Here is a 16,210-nt window from a genome sequence, read left to right on the forward strand (position 1 = left end):
AATGGAGCATAGCCCCCTTACAGTGTCACTCAACAGCTTTTACCAAGCGACAGACCATCAGCAGCTGAGCTGCATTGTGCCGCCCTGACATTAACTACAGATGCAGAGTGCCACAGGAAAAGTCAACGCCCCTTTTTTGAATAGAGCCCAGGGTAATTACCGTGACTATTGTTCTATTAGAAAGCTCCATTTATGCTCCTTCATCAATTCAGGATCTAGACATGAAAAATCACTGGCATTAAGTGTTTAAGGCAATTTGCTTTCCAAATGAAGAAAGGACAAAAGTCTATTCCTGAGTCACCCATGCAGACAGCCAAAGCTCACCTCATAAGGGCCCTGAGGGGGGTTTTAGCAGATGGCACCTTCTCCCTAAACAGAACCCTGGGGCATGTTCAAGGCCTGTTCTCTGATATCAGCCCCAAGTGGACAGTCATACAGGTCTGTGTGGACAGCCTGCGGGTGGGAAGTGGCTGCTCTGCCGGTGTGGTGTGAACTGAGGTCGAGCCAACTAACACGTGCACCTGGCTGCCCCGTCCTGGGGGCCAGGCACGGTGTTCTGAGGAAAAGCTACAGAAATGTCGCTCACCTTGAGAAGTAAGCTCTCAGGGCAGGGTCCGTGCTCTTCCACATGCCACAGAACATGAATCGGTTATGAGGTGTGCCATTCAATATGGAGTAAAATGGGAGACTTCTGAACTACTTACCCCCACATGAAAACATAAAATGTGTGCAAAAGAATAGGCCAAGCCATAACAGAAGAGATGGCCCCCAAGGTTTTACTTACATTGAGTGAGGATCCCGGTTAAGGCATTTTTAAAGTTCTCCTTGGCTTCCTCCATTTCCTGTTCGTGGGTGGCTTTTTCGTTCATGAGCCTGCGCACGTGGCTGTTGGCCGACTGCACCATGGAGTAGAACTGGTTTGCAGAGCGCCGGTTCACCTCCCCGCGCTCTATCCAGGACAGCAGCACGGTAATGGCCTCCGAGAACTTGCTGTCGTCTGGAACGGAAGAAGGTGGAGGCGAGAAAAAAGCCACTTTATCCAGGTTCTGGAAACATGCGAGGTCTCCCCCGGCAGCACCGTTTCCGAACTTGGCAAATCAGCATTCCTTGCAAGACTGCTCTGTCGTTCCATAGCTTGTCTTTTTCTCTTCCTCCTCTGGTTCCATGGAACCACCTAGAACTTCTCGCTCAGCTGCCTCTCCGTGAGCACAGCTGTACCGGGCATTCTTAGCTATAATCTGCTGCCCTGTTCTCATCAAACCTAGATTAGGCTTTCTTAAGATGGACTCCAAAAACTGTTATGGACCGATTTGGCCCTCATTCTATTTCTTTATCAGAAAATGATGTATATTATTTTTGTTATGTGTACAGATAGCTAAGGTAATGTCAATGTGTGGATGATAGCAAAGTTAGCTTAAAACTTCTTGTAATACAGGACACTGTACCCAAAGCAGGCAGGAGAAATAAGGTCATTTCTTGTTCTACTGAAATTCCAAAGAAATTTCATTTTCAGTTTAACATAACAGATTTCATTACAATGAAAAAACTGAGTATGTCTTTGTTTCCCACACAAGGGGGTGTGTTCCCTGAGGTGGCCAGCCTTTGTCTGGGGCGGCTATTGGAAAGTCCGTTTAAACTTCATTTGAGCTTCAGGCAGGGCGTAGGAAGTGGGGAAGGAGGCTGCATCTGTAAATAAATGATAAAGCTGCTTTCAAAGACAACAGACAGGCTGCCTTGTTTGGGAATGGCTGTACAGCGTGGAGGAAGGCAGGAGTGAGGGTGAGTCAGTTAATTACAACTGGAAGTTGTATGCCAGCCATTACAACGTTAATCGATGGGACCACTGCTGTTGAAGGCTCCTCTGCTGAAGGCTCCTCGTGGACTTTCTGAACAAAATTGAGGGGAGAATGCTTTCATTTGTATTGTTTCTGGGAAAATGCCTTTGTTAAACCAAGGAAGAAAGATTCTTTAATTCTCAACGTCCGGAGCCAAACTAGACCTCACTGTCTGGATACTTACCTACTTACATGTCTATCTAGGCCCTGTCCATGCCACGGAGGACTTGCAGAGATGCCTCCTGTATTGTTCAGGTTTATAAACATGTACACACTCCAGGTGGACACAAGGTGACTTGGCAGGAAATTTTACTTTTATTTTAACACAATTAAAAGAAAAATCAATCATTGCCTGGTTATTTGTATGCTGTTTGAGGAGTACTTTGTAAACCCTACAGTATGCTGTTTAAGTTATCTTCAGCCCTCTTTTTCTGAGGCCGCCTCCCTAGCCAGGTACCATTTCCTCAGTATGGCTGTTGCTTGCCCCAGGACATGCTTGGCATATCAGGGCAGGCCTCCCCTTGCTTGGGATCCTGTGGAGGAACGCAGTCTACCTTCTCCAGACTCCAAGCTGTTCTTGCTGACTTAGGACAAGCCAAGATATGGTGTTTCCTCCTGGGCTTAGGGATCAAAGCTCGCCAGCAACCCTCCTATCAAAGCCGTGCTTACCCTTGAATGGGAGGAGATAACTGGCTGAGGAACACTCACAAGGAGACTACGGTTTCTTTGTAACTTGTGCTCCTGGAGCATAGAGTACCGTTTAATACCCACGCTGACTCAACGCAATTGTGTTAACTCTGGGGTTTCAGTCCGAGTTCAACCCTCTGTGAACTCCAGCTGCCATGGTTTCTTATCTCATTTCATGGACCGAAGCGGCTTGTGTAAGATAAAATCCATCATACAACTTAGCATTACACTCAGCCCATGGAGAGGCCCATAATTTAGCATTATGTTTGTGAGAGGCCCACTGCGACTCTTAGAGTCAGAATAAATTCTGCCTCCCTCCACATCCTCCCCCTCTCTCCCTGCCAATATATGTTAGGAGAATGGAGCTTGGGACAGACAGCAGGAATAAACCTGATGCTTATAAGAAATCCTTTTTCCCCCTTAAAAAAGAATAACAACAGAAAAGAACATTGACTTCATGTGCTATTTTTTACCCTTGCTGTGATGTAAGCCATAGCACCAAGAAAATGGAGAATCCTCAACTTTTTCTTTTTCTTTTTTTTTCTAGTTCATAAAGGAAAAGCAGAAAGGAAAGAGTGGGATTGCCCATCCTGCTCAGTTCTCTTCCCTGGACACATGGGTACTCCTTCCCAATCTCACCCCTAGTTGTTACTTCCTAAATATAGAAACTTCTGTCAGAAAGAACGCATTTAAATGGTAAAATTCATGTGTCTGTTCAGTGTGAAAACTATGTCTCAGTGGCCCTCACTCTTACGACTGACACACAAGTTGATCTGAAATTACAAGGAGAAGCTAATGGATAGTTTTCAGAGGGCTGAGCAACAGAAAACCCAGTATTGAAAACATAGGTAGCCCAGAGGCTCTCTCGCCTGTTAGCAAGTATTGGTAGGCAGAATCCCCTTAATTTAAGGGAAGTGTATAGTTTTGAAAACTCCAAAGTTCATCCAAGTTCGCCTTTGAAACTGGCAGGCTAATAATGATTGATGTACTAACATTCACATTAAATTTAAAACATGTTAGTTGAGGCATGCTTAGAAATGCCAGTCAACATTTGTTACCATATTAGAAGTGACTTTAATTTATACTTATTAACACCGACTCAGTCACTCCTGCTGGATGGCTACTGGAGCATATTGAGGACGGTCATTTTCAATTCACAACTGTACATTCAATTTCGTATTCAGTAGAAAGATCACCGAGAAAGCAGAAAACAATATAAACTAATTTAAACAGGATTTAGATTGCAGCGTTATTAAAGCTATTCATGTGGAAGGAAATTAACGCTGCCCATAAAATCACATCAAAGACGCACTTAGAAAACTTCCAAATGCTCTCCTTGTCCATGCTTAGGCAGAACTCTGAGCAGAGTGAAGTTTAGAAATTAGAGTGTGCACATGTGCCTTTCCACAGCACCAACTGGGGAAGGGCTGTGCTGAGGAGGGGTGTGGACGGACCATTTGCCAGTTCCAGATTACTCAGTGTTTTCCAAGAAGGGTCCTTACCACATCACACCCCGCTGCCTGCGTTACTGGAAACGTGCTTGCCGGCCTCCCTCCCCAGGTGGCATTTTCCTTCTAGAATATCGTTTCTTTGTCAAGCCCATTCTGATAGGCACCGTGGGCATGGTCTCTGTGCTTTTGTCCTAGTGTCTCTCGTAGTCTCCATCCCCTGGCCGGCTGTCACTCCTTCGAGATTCAGCTTATGTCACCTTCACAAAGGTGATTTCCCTGCCACCTGGGTGTGAACCGAGTGCCTTTCTGCTGTGTTTCCAAGATTCCCTATGAACTCCACTGACACAGTCACCCTGTGTAGTGATGGTCGCCTCCTCTTTACCTCCAGCTCCAGGGGCTGCTACTATAAGGAAACTTCCCAAATACACTGCAACCCTCTGGTCCCTTTCTGTCTGCAGTCCATACTTTATCTAGTTTTCAAAGATATGTAGCGATTAATGCTAGGCAAGTCACAAATCCGATGAGTAAAAGGTGGACAGTTCAACAGTTGACACTAAAGACGTTTAACTTCGTATTAAGGAGGATTTTCACGTATGTCATTGTCCACTTATGTCGTGACTGAGAACCAGGCCTCTGAGGTCATGAGCACTGGAGACGGAAGTCAAGAGTGATGTCGGACACTCGAGGACAAGCAGAGAGTCCCGGTGGTGGCAAATAGCTAACTGGATTCTCAGTCGATTAAACATTTTTTTGAAAGTATATTTAATTTAGGAGAGGTGATAGCCATTTGTTGGCTTTGGAGGGCTAAGTAAGGAACCATAATGCTCATCTTTTATTGCTTAGTGTCCCCGGCTGAAGCCATGCCGTCTTGTTTTTCATTGGGCTATTCCAGACCCTGTGTGCCCTCTTCTCACGTTTGACAAACACCTGCTATACAGTGGACATTAACATTGCCAGCAGGGTAACGTGCTCTTCAAAGTCCACAAGTCAAGGTGTCCTTTGAGAGCTTGTTAAGAATGCCGACTCAGCTTTCCTCAGACACCCCTCCCCAACGGCGACTGCATGTCACCCCTTAAGTTACATACACTTGGAAGTCTCAGACACACTGCAAGAAATGACTGGGGAAAGCCAGGTAAAACGGTGAGAAGCGAATCTAAGTTAAGAGATACCACAAACCTGAAATGGAAAATAGTAACTAAAATTTAAGTGAGTTTTGAAAGGATTTGATGTGATTTTTATGAGCTTTGCAAGTATCTGATTCTAAATCCCCACTTTCAATAAAAGAATAATTGTCACTGCCAACCAGAAAGGAAAAAGGTTATCTAAGACCTGGAAATGGCATAGAGATCACTGTGGACCTCTCAGTGAGATACTAGTCCACACCCTGCACCCCACTTTCGCCTTCATTGGGGCTTGTACTTTTGCTTGTCTGACTAGGCTATTTTACAATTCTGAAGGGGGGAGAACATAAATTGTGGAAATGAATGATGCAAACAATTCCTCTCTACAATAATGCAAGGGATTATTTTTGTTCAGTAGAAGTTGATATCTTTGTAAAGCAAATTACATGAGGAGTTTCCAGCTACCGTCTTAGCCAGAAATCAGTATGTCTTGGAGAAAAACAAAACAAACAAAATTGTGTTATGGACTATTGTAGCTGGAGTTTTTCTCTCTGGGTCCCGCCAAGCCCCGGTAGTCCTGTAGCCCACTTATAAAATAAACACACAGACTCATATTATTTAAATTGTTTGGCCTAATGGCTCAGGCTTCTAGCTATCTAGTTCTTACATCTTAAATTAACCCATTTCTTTCTTTCTTTTTTTTTTTTTTTTTTTTTTCGAGACAGGGTTTCTCTGTGTAGCTTTGCCCCTTTCCTGGAACTCGCTTTGGAGACCAGGCTGGCCTCGAACTCACAGAGATCCACCTGGCTCTGCCTCCCGAGTACTGGGACTAAAGGCGTGCGCCACCACCGCCCGGCCAAATTAACCCATTTCTATAAATCTATACCTTGCCACATAGCTTGTGGCTTACCAGTATCTTACATGTTGGTACTCAGGGCGGCGGCTGGCAGCGTCTCCTGACTCAGCCTTCCTGTTCCCAGAATTTTCTTCTCTGCTTGTCCTACCTATACTTCCTGCCTGGCTACTGGCCAGTCAGTGTTTTATTTATACAGAGCGATACCCACAGCAGACTATCTTTTTAATTTATTTCTCTTTTCTGTTCAATCGTAGAACCTCCCCTATTATCCTTATATAGACCCAGCCATAAACAAAGGCACAACAGCCCACCTAAGTTTCTTATCCCATGCCCACAGCCTGCCTAGGGTTCTGAATTTCTCTTAGCACACACAGGAGAAGAAAACTACCTCTTGGTGCCTTTCCTCCATCATTAGCATCTACCAGGCTGATTAAGATTGACCAAGTGTTATCACCTTCTGCAAGCTGGGGGTTTTAGTTGTGAAGATAGTGTCTGTCTACCATTCCTCCAAGAAGGTGCACTTTTGGGGTTATTAAAGAATCTGTGGCAGAGAAATCATGACCATCTTGCAAATATAAATTGGGCATGTTCCAATGATTTTATTTAACTCATTAATTAATGAAGAAACAATAAGATGCTAAAACTAGTTCAAGGGAGAATTTGGCCCAGAGAAGTATGTGTTTTTTAATTGCTTAACTGTCTGTGCATCAGTTAATCAGAATAGCACATAAAGGCTACATAGGTGGTTAACGCTCCCCTCTGCCCCAACACACAATCTCCTCAATTACTCAGGATTTATAAAATGAGGAAATTAAGAGGGCAATACAAAAGTGTACTGATTATTTCCACTGTGGGGCCAAGCAAAATGTTTCTAAATGAAATGGCCTCTCTTGCCTCTGTGAAGGTCAATAATACCCAAAAGGTGCTTCTCCAGGAGGCTCCCCGTGCTTCATATTTTCCTGGCCTGAAGGAGGAGGTCTGGCTGCTAGCTAATGGAATGTCCACTGGGCTCATAGCATTATTGACTTTTACTTCCATAGAACCATAAATATTGACAACCATCTACAGAATGCCAGCACCACTTCCGCTCCTGTCTACTGATGCTAGCCATACTCTATGCAAATATGAGCCCAGTTCTTTTGAAAACTATGAGCACAGTCCCTGAGGGCTCAGTTCTCAGTGGCATATGAGGGGATCCCAAGGGCATTGGTTGGAGAACTTTGTCAGAAGTTTACTCGATACAGAGAAAGACAAATGGGAGAAAGTACTTGGTAAACTTTTAAAATGTTCTTGCCCAAAGAAATCTCCAGTGAATGAAGATATAATGCTTCCTCGTGGTTGAATCAATCTCTTCCTTGTGCCGCCCAGACCCTCAGCCCCTTCAGGGCTGCTTGGTCTGTGTTAGAAACCCTGGAATTCATTATCTCATCTGCCTGGTGCCACTGTTTCCAATAAAGTGTAATTATGGTGCTATTGAGCGCCTTCTCGCTTTCCCAAAGCCATGCCATAAACTTCAGGTCCCTGCACAGTTACTTCCCAGTCAGTCTTCATTAAGTTGAATTGTCTCACAACAATGTCTATTTAATCAGCAGGGTGCCCACTGATTTTCTGTTTTAGAATTTGTATTAATGAAACCGATGCCTGGTGACTCTGTGCCTCAGACACTACCCAGTTACAACTCTTGTTTCCTCTGGCTTCGGAAAGCCAAGCAGCCAGTGGATGGGGGAGATCGGATCTCCGAAGAGTCCCCACTTCTCCTATGCTAGCGGCTTCAGTGGTTTGGCTATCTCTGTAGAGAAAGCATCTTGCATGATAGTGCGCACTGCTGCTAATAGTATTTATATGTATCATAACCCACTATTCTAAGTAGCAAGTGCAGGATGATTTGTCATTTCATTTATTACCCAAGAAACCTAGATTCTATGAGGCAGAAGTTAGTATGGTGTTTTATCTCTTCCCCCAGTACCTAGCACCAGTACCTGGTGTCAGGTATGTGTAAAACACTTAGCAAATACTTCTTCCTTGATTGGCAGCAGGCTAACATAATCACTTCTCTCATTTGCAGCCATGCTTAGTAGCTCTTATGGCCAGAAATGCAATATGCCCACATATTCAAATACTTGGAGAAGAAAGAAAGGAATTAATTTGCCCAAAACACCTACTGTGTGCAACTATGTGGAAAGCCTTGCAGGTCATAATAAAGACTTGATTGATACAGATTTTGCTGAATGTGGATGATCTTCAAGATCAAAATTACAAAAATAAACATGTATGGTGTCAAATGGGAGAAAAATAGCTAATAAACCTAAGATAACAAGATTTCTCAGAGGAGGAAAAAATCTAATCCAATCAGGCATTTTCAGATTGCATTTCTACTTCCTTTCTGACACAGGTTTCTGTACCTTCCATCTTGACTGCATTTTATATCCCTACATCAGTGAAATCATCTTCAGGGAAAAACAGTTTCCTTGGCTCTTCCTGCCAGGCTTTACAGGGTTCTAAGGAGCAGAGAGTGGATTTCCTCTCAGAGGCAGCCAATTTCCTAAGCAATTAAATGCTGTTTATATTCCAAACTCTGTGCTTGGGTTGAAATTGTCAAGCCTGGTATTACCTGACTCTTGCCTAAGATGTATCTGCAGCTCGTTCATTCTACTGTAAGAACCATCTATTAAAATTTCCAATCTGTTCTCTCCTCAAGGGATCACACACGGTACTTGGCAAAGGTACAGCTTCCGAATTCTGAAAATTATACTCATCTATATAAATATACATTTTTGAAATGGCAAGGCTCACAAATTACTCTAGCAAATTGACATCCCAATCTGCTATCCTCCAAAAGTAGAGGCAAATGCCATGTACCTTATACACGCAATTGGCACTTTTGATGTTCGCTTCATAAAAATAACATAATGTAGATGCCAAACCTTCATGAAATTCCTCCACGTAGTACAGACCTGAGGCGTGGCCATGATTGAACCCATCTTGAGAGTCTCATGCTCTACTGACTGAGCTAGCTGGGCTTAAAAACAGTCAGGGTACGGAGACCACAGGGTGGTACCACAAAATTCACTTGACGTTAACAAAAAGAGTATTTATTGATCCAATGAGCATTCCTGGTTGTAATGTTCTTTCTCATTCTGAACTTTCCTAATACTGAACTTGCACTGCCTATGTGTCTTATTGAAGGAACAGTCTCTGCATATTAATGCCTTCTCGGAGCATCTGGGCAGCTTCCAAGAGAGCCAGCGGGCAACACTCAGTAGCTGGAGAGGGGCAGTTCAGTGGCAACTGTAGCTAATTAGGAGTCCTCAGATCTGACAGGAGTGGTGGCTAGAAGCACATGCCCTGCTTTTTGGACAAAGCATAGAACGCCATTTCCAATCTTCCTGAAATCGGTGCTGGGCAGCCTTTTGTTCATTTTCTTCAGTGAGCCCATCCCATCCATTTAAGACACTGCCAATAATACATGAGCTAGGCTCTAAAACCCCAAGAACCAATCACAGCTGTCCTCTCATCAGACATCTGTGAAACCCTCTCTACTGTTTACAGAACAACCAAGGCCAGCAACAACCTTGGGCTTCTGGCCGAGACACTCACTCTCCAGCCTTACCTTGCTTGAGGAATGCAGTGGCCACACCAAGTCCTTTGGGTTTCCTGTGCATCTTTGTTCTTGGGGCTCCAGCCTCTGGTTAGATTGCCTTTAGGAACCTTTCTAACTTGGGAGAAATCTTGTTTATCCCACCAAGTTCAAATCCTGCCTGCTCTGTGAAGACATTCCTGATTCCTTTACCCACTCTGTCCACACTCGCCGCCATTCCCAAAGCGTGTTGTACATGCCTGGGTTGACATTGAGGCCATTTGCTTTGTTTTTGGTCACTCATTTACTCGTGGACACCTGCCTGTGGCAGCTGTGATCCGCTACGGCCCTGATAGCACCTGGCAACCTCGGGAGCTCTGATTACCACCTACCACTGGCCTATAAAATGCCTAGATGTTGTCCAGCTCACTCACTTTGGTCACTAATAGAGCTAAGCACACCCACAGATGTATACAAGTGCCCCCTCCCCCAACTAATTTCAAAACCTGGCTCACCTGTCATTGAAGCCCAGCAGGTCTGCTCCTTATTTCTTTGAATCCTTATTTCCCTCGCCCTCAAACCCAGGGGAGGCCCCAGCAGAAATGAAAGAATTGTCCATCCTCTCTTGTCACTCGACTGGAGGTGTGAGAACGGTTCCTTTAAGCCCGCCTCTGAAGACGGGGACCTGTCTACATGTTCTCTCTTCTCGTCCACACACCCTCGCTGGCACTGTATTTAAGATGTCCTGGAAAAACTTTCAGTGTCTAGTGGACCTGCACACTCCACAGAACTCTGAGAGCACTAGGAAATGCTGACTCACGGGTGAGGCCTCTGCCCGGGCTCACAAAGCACAGGCTGGGGACCACGGGTTGCTGCTGGGACTGGGCCTGCTTGCCGTTCTGCCCTTCAGAGTTTCCCAGAGTAACAGCTCTGCCCCTTGCAGATTGATGGAACCCAGGGGTCTGCAGACTCCAGCCTCGCTCCCACTTCCAAGCAGCCTGCAGGGGCAAGACACACTGGTGTCTGGCATCTACAGAAGATCTCCTTTTTCCTTCCTTAGTTAGTTAGTGGCTAAGCAGGAGGGGTGGACTCTGGCGGGAGTCCCTGCTTACCTTTCAGTTTTTCAGCCAGCAGGGCAGCTTCGTGCTCTGAGTAGTGCATGATGGCGGGCGGCGAGGGCGGCCGCAGCCGGTCCTCCTCCAGCTTGCGTCTGTGCCGCTCTTCCCGGGCACGCATCCTCTGCTTGCATTCCCACTCGTAAAAGTCATCCCTGGCCTGGGCAAAGTCGACGTGAAGACGGCCGGAGTCCTTCTTATCCGTGCTAGACCCTAACCGCATACGGTAACCTAGAAGCATCGGAAAGCCAGGTCACCTCAGCTCAGGGGGACACACGCTCTGGTCCGGGCTTCCCACAGGCTAGGCAACCACGCACTTGTTTCTCTGGCCTCTGGACAGGTGAGGATACTTTTCCCTCCTAGGAGGTGGGAGGCAGGTATCTTCCCAATCAGTACACCATGAAACACAGATGTGGAGACAAAGACCCCACCCCCACCCCCGCGAGCCCCGAGAAGTTTCTCAGAGGGACCCTCACCATGCTCAGGTCCAGCATCACCAAGTGAGAACCTAGGCACTAAATCCTGGCCACCCCTTCCTCCCTTTGGCTTCTAGGGAGTTCAGAAACAAATTTGGCATGTAGTATGTTTTTTGATCTTGCTTTTTTTTTTTCTTTAATGTATTATAACTCTATTGCACAGGCACTCTTAAATTCTTTTTGGAAAGAGGCAGAGTATGAGCAAATAAAGAACATCTCTGATATTTAAAGGGGTCTGCAAAGTAAATTCCCAAACTTTACTCACAGCCTTTTGCTTCATTCCCCTAGCAAACATGGCCCGCTCAGCTTCCTCTCAGCTGCTAGAGAAGCCACAATTACCCAGGCAATTTTGTAGTGCTGTTTTATTTCCACTTATCCTCTGGGGGCATGCAGGAGAATATTTTACCTTCAATCAAGAGGCCCCATAGCACCTCATCCGGCCTGCAGTACCACACAAATTGTCCATGCAATCTTTGAAGGCCACAAGAGGCTTGCGCAAGAGCCCAAAGGTAGCCCCCCCACACACACACAAATTGGAATCCTTGGGGGTTGGAGGTTACTGTGAACTATCCAACTCATAAAGATTGGGTAGTGTGTGAGAGAGGTCAACAGGACTGAATGCAGCCAGCCGGCCTAACTTCAAATGAGGAAGCGTTGACTTTGAGGTTGCTCTTCAGTTTGGAGTACTCAGATTTTCATAACATAAATTCAAGTCTTAGTGGGAGCATGTCTGCCAGGGGCTGCTAGAGGAGAAAGCAAAAATAAGCACCTTTGCCGTGCAGGGGCTTTGCAAGTGACATGCAGCTGGAAAATGCCGTGCTGTGCTGTGCTGTGTGGACCTTGTCACGGTACATTTCAGTGGGTAACGGTGGCATTTGGGGTAAAGCAGAGCCTTAAATCCCTATGGAAGCTGGATTGTCCCCAGTGGGGCACTTCCAACTTTTGAGAAGTTACAAATCTGCTACAGATCCTACAGATCTCATCTTCTAGGCTTCTGCAGCATCATCTAAAAACCTGGAAACATAATAATGCCCATCAGCTACGCAAATGGCCACTCACATGTGAGCAGAATTAATGCTGAAGCAAACTATGTCTTAGTGGTAGGCTGTGGAAAGTTAAACCAGCAGGTCAGGTACTGGCCAGCTGTCGGGGCTGATCAAACAACTTTCCCTGCTTGTATCCAGAGAATCACTTTCTAAAACAGTTCTGGTCCTCTCTTTCATCAGAACATCATCATTACAGCCTTAAAAGAGACTCTGATGAGGCCGAGGCTAAACTTAGTCGGGCCCTCAAATGTGAAAGTGGTCCTAAAATTAGGCATTCCAGCTGGGTTTGGGCTTGCAGGAGATTACACAGAGGAGGGGCAACCTTCTCTCCTTCCTGCCTCCACCCCCCAGTGAGCTGGGATTTCAGACCTTCTCAGCTCTGCTCTGCAGCTGAGGGTGCCGAGGCCACCCTAGCAGAGCCAGAGACCTCTTTGCACCTAGCTAGGCAGGGGAGGCTCCAGGTGGGGCCTCTGCTTCCTCCTGCTACAAGAGCGACCCAGGAGAATCCCAGTTTAAGTCTATACCTCCCTCTCTGTCTGTGTTTGGCACTGTTCATCTTTGTTAGCATCTTTCGAGTTTTTCATTTGGTCTAAAAGTTGAATTGTGTTAGTGCTGAAAAGGACCAGTCACCTACCTTCTTCAATCACTCGAGACAAAGTTACAGTCTTATGGATGAGTAGTTAATAGTTTGATTGAATGTAGTGACTAGAAGCCAGATTTCTAGGCAGGCTGATGGGAAAGAAGTATCCGTCCTTCTTTATCCTGGCCAGGACTGTTTTGTTAAGTAACAATCTCACACCCAGTGGCTCCCACATTGCCCTTCATGTGATGAACCCATCTAAGTTTCCTGGCTAGTAAACTGGCTATTCTGCATTTGAGGGAGATGGACAGCCAGCACCCTACTCTCTCCAGCATCCCCAAAGGTTTAACAGTTGGGTGTGCACTGCAAAATACCTTTACTCTGGGTCTGCCTTTCGTTCCCACTGTGGAATGGTCAGACTTGATTTTTTCACTTCTATGGCTTAATTACAGTAAGGGTTCTTAACATTCTTTGGATCCCCGTCTAGGGCAAGAGAGCCTCTGCTCAGATAACCTCAAGGCTTCTGGAGCTTACACAGAAGGCCGTGGCAGTGGAAGCTGGCTGCAGACATTAGGAAAACTGGACTCTTTCGAATCCCAAGTTACCTAGAATTAGGTAGGCGGTTTGCAGAGTGGTGCGCTGCACAAATGTCGCTCGAGTATGAGCAAAGGACAGTGAGTGGAATCTAAAAAATAAATACTTCTAAAGTCACTGTCAATATTAGCCTCAGCCTCTTTTTGATTTGACTGAGTTTTGTACACCGACTCTACATACTTGTCCAAATAAATACCCAAAGTGGAAGGTGGCACTAGGCTTCCTTTTAACACTCCCCAAACTCTCTTAAAACCTGGTCCTCAGGTTAAGGATGGTAGAGCAGGCTGCTGAACTACCAAGTGTGCGATGGCAGACTGTAGGCCTATCACAGGCTCAGGAGCAAATTCCCTGCCAGGAGGAGGCTCTTGCTTCACTATCCCTGGGGTGAAGATTGTAAACGCACTTTTAAAAAACTGAAATTATTCTGAGAGAGTACTTTACTCCCCCAGAGGATTACATCCAATAATAATAATGGTCCTCAGTACTCAAAATATTGCTTTTCATCTAATACGCACTTGAGAACATTAATTAGAAACTCCGTGGAATTCCTCAAGACTGGATGGTAGGAAATCCTGCCTGTGGAGAGGCACAGGGCTTAACAAAAAGCACGTGGCAGCCAAGCTAAAAGGCGACTACCTCCTTCTCCTGCCCCAGACTACTGGAACTTACAGTGCATTAAGGCAAAAGGGAATGAGCTCATATTAACATCACAAAACAGGACAAAATGCCCAGCAAACCCCTTTTGTAAAGCGAAGTACCAGAAAGGTAAATGGCTTTATCAACCATGAACTCCTCTGCAAAGCGAATGTGACAAAAATTCTTCTTGCTCTTTCGGATGGCTGTAATATCTCCGCACTGCTCAAAGACTTCTTGAATAATTTCTTCCGTGGCGTTTTCTGGTAATCCTCCGACAAACACAGTCTTACACCCTGGAGGTCGTTCTCTTGTGGAAGGAGGTGGAAGATCTAATACACAGTGAAACACAGAGTTTTGTCTTTTAGTGATCAGCTCTTTACCGCGTTCACCGGGCAAAAGTTAGGCTGGCACAATTCTCTCCGGACTGAGGCCCAGTCAATTTTTACACCAACTTACATTCCCCACCCTACCCACACCCCATCGCACCCCTTGGCTGTTATGTTTCGTGATCTTCTCCCCTCCTCCTCCCAACCCTTATTTCTCATGTTCGTTTCTACACAGAGTCGCTATGCTTGTCTGAGAAAAAGATAGCACATCTTAGCATGATGTCATTTCTCTTTCATAAATCAGATACCCAGAAAAATAAAAAAATAAAAATAAAAGACAAAGAGGGAGGGGAGAGAGCTTCACAAAGTACAAAACCTGATGAAATGACAACATGATGAAAAACCCTGGCTCGTTACTGCTTTGTCTTCTTGCCAGGTAGAGGGGCGGCATCCCAGGAGGAGGGACACACAGCCGCGAGAGCATTCGACAATACCTACCTGGCTGCAAAATGCTGAGTCGGAATAAAACCTCCATGATTATTCACGTTTAAAGGAGCACACTATTAAAGTTTGAGGAGGCCGTATGAGAAGATAAAACATATGCTGCCACAACATTTTGCCTGGTTTATATGTAGATTAGTAAAGCAATCTCCTGAAAAGTCCGCTTTGAACAGGCAACACTGATTAATACGAATTAAAAATTCTAGCTATCGAAGCCTATAAGCTTAGTATGGGAGGCTAAATTAATCAAACATATAGGTTGTTTAAGTGAGTGTGATTTGGCCCAGAAGTTCTGAGCTGCATATTCCTCCCACCTCTCGCCTTTCTCCCAACTTGCCAACCGCGAGGTTAATTCAAATTTCTATCTAACAAAACACACTTCAGACTTTTTCTCCCATTTGTGAACAGCTAGAAAGGGTGATAGGTTTCATATGATGCTTTCCAGAAAATCCTAGTTCACTGCACACAGAAAAGATTCCTAAAGTTACACATAAACTGTCAGAGCCCACGTACTGGCTGCGCAGTGTTTATTCAGCTGCTGGACAGATACACGGACACGCCCTTGTGGACCTCTCCTAATATGGAGTTAACGCCCTTGTGTAGAACATCTCACATCTGAAAATGAACACAATACCGTTTCAAAGGAAAAGGCAAGTACTTCTCACTTGTACTTACTTGGATTTTGGGGAAAAAGAGTACAGCTTTTGCAGTGGATGATTTCTTTGACAACAGCCACTTCTGTTGGGGGTGGGGGTGGTACCAGTCCCAGGCCTGGTATCATGGGGTTAATGGGGGTGATTCCGGTCATCATGTTGAGGCCTGGATCGAAGCCTGGCACACAGATCGAGTCTGCAAAGCACACAAGACAACACTTTGGCTAGCGAATTTTCACCCCATGGTTTCTGTTTGTGTTACTGTCCTGCACAGACTAGCCAACTTTACTTTTTCTCTTTTTCAAGGGTTTTTCTTGGCACATGATATAGCATTATAGAAAGCTATTCTAGAAGGGTAAAGGGGGAGAAAGAGGAAAAGGAAGAACCTGCAACTATACAAAAAGGAAATTATACTCCTTAAAATAGTAGCGCGGCAGAACAGAACACAGCGTATTAACCATGTGCCATGGAACCATGTGCCATGAAGCTCTGCTATTACAGGGAATGCAATTTTCTGTTTCTTAATGTTAGGCTATTGTTTACACCGTCTTATGATTTAGAGCGCAGAAAGAACATTTAGCATTGAAGTGCCCTGCGAATCTAATTGTCAGCCTAGTTTTGTCAGAAGTGCCTTCTTGCCCAAGTGACCTACATTTGGGAAAGTTCAATTTATATGTGCATGCTTTATAACAATCACTCCAGTCCCACCTGACCCATTTCTCCTAGGGGAAGGGGCCTGACACGAAAGAGTGATTA

The 16,210-nt window shown here is 45.3% G+C and overlaps 1 protein-coding gene across 1 annotated transcript in view; it reads right to left on the bottom strand.

The window, feature by feature from the left end:
• Positions 1–16,210, bottom strand: part of Enox1 (ecto-NOX disulfide-thiol exchanger 1) — a 562,855-nt gene that overhangs the window by 135,206 nt on the left and 411,439 nt on the right. The window contains exons 7-10 of the mRNA XM_059273297.1: positions 15,477–15,650; positions 14,097–14,303; positions 10,640–10,873; positions 785–997 (exon numbers count right to left, since the gene is read on the bottom strand). Of these exons, the coding sequence (XP_059129280.1) occupies positions 785–997; positions 10,640–10,873; positions 14,097–14,303; positions 15,477–15,650 (828 nt within the window). The remainder of the gene's footprint in view (positions 1–784; positions 998–10,639; positions 10,874–14,096; positions 14,304–15,476; positions 15,651–16,210) is intronic.

Source organism: Peromyscus eremicus, chromosome 9, assembly GCF_949786415.1.
Source record: "Peromyscus eremicus chromosome 9, PerEre_H2_v1, whole genome shotgun sequence".
NCBI lineage: Eukaryota > Metazoa > Chordata > Mammalia > Rodentia > Cricetidae > Peromyscus > Peromyscus eremicus.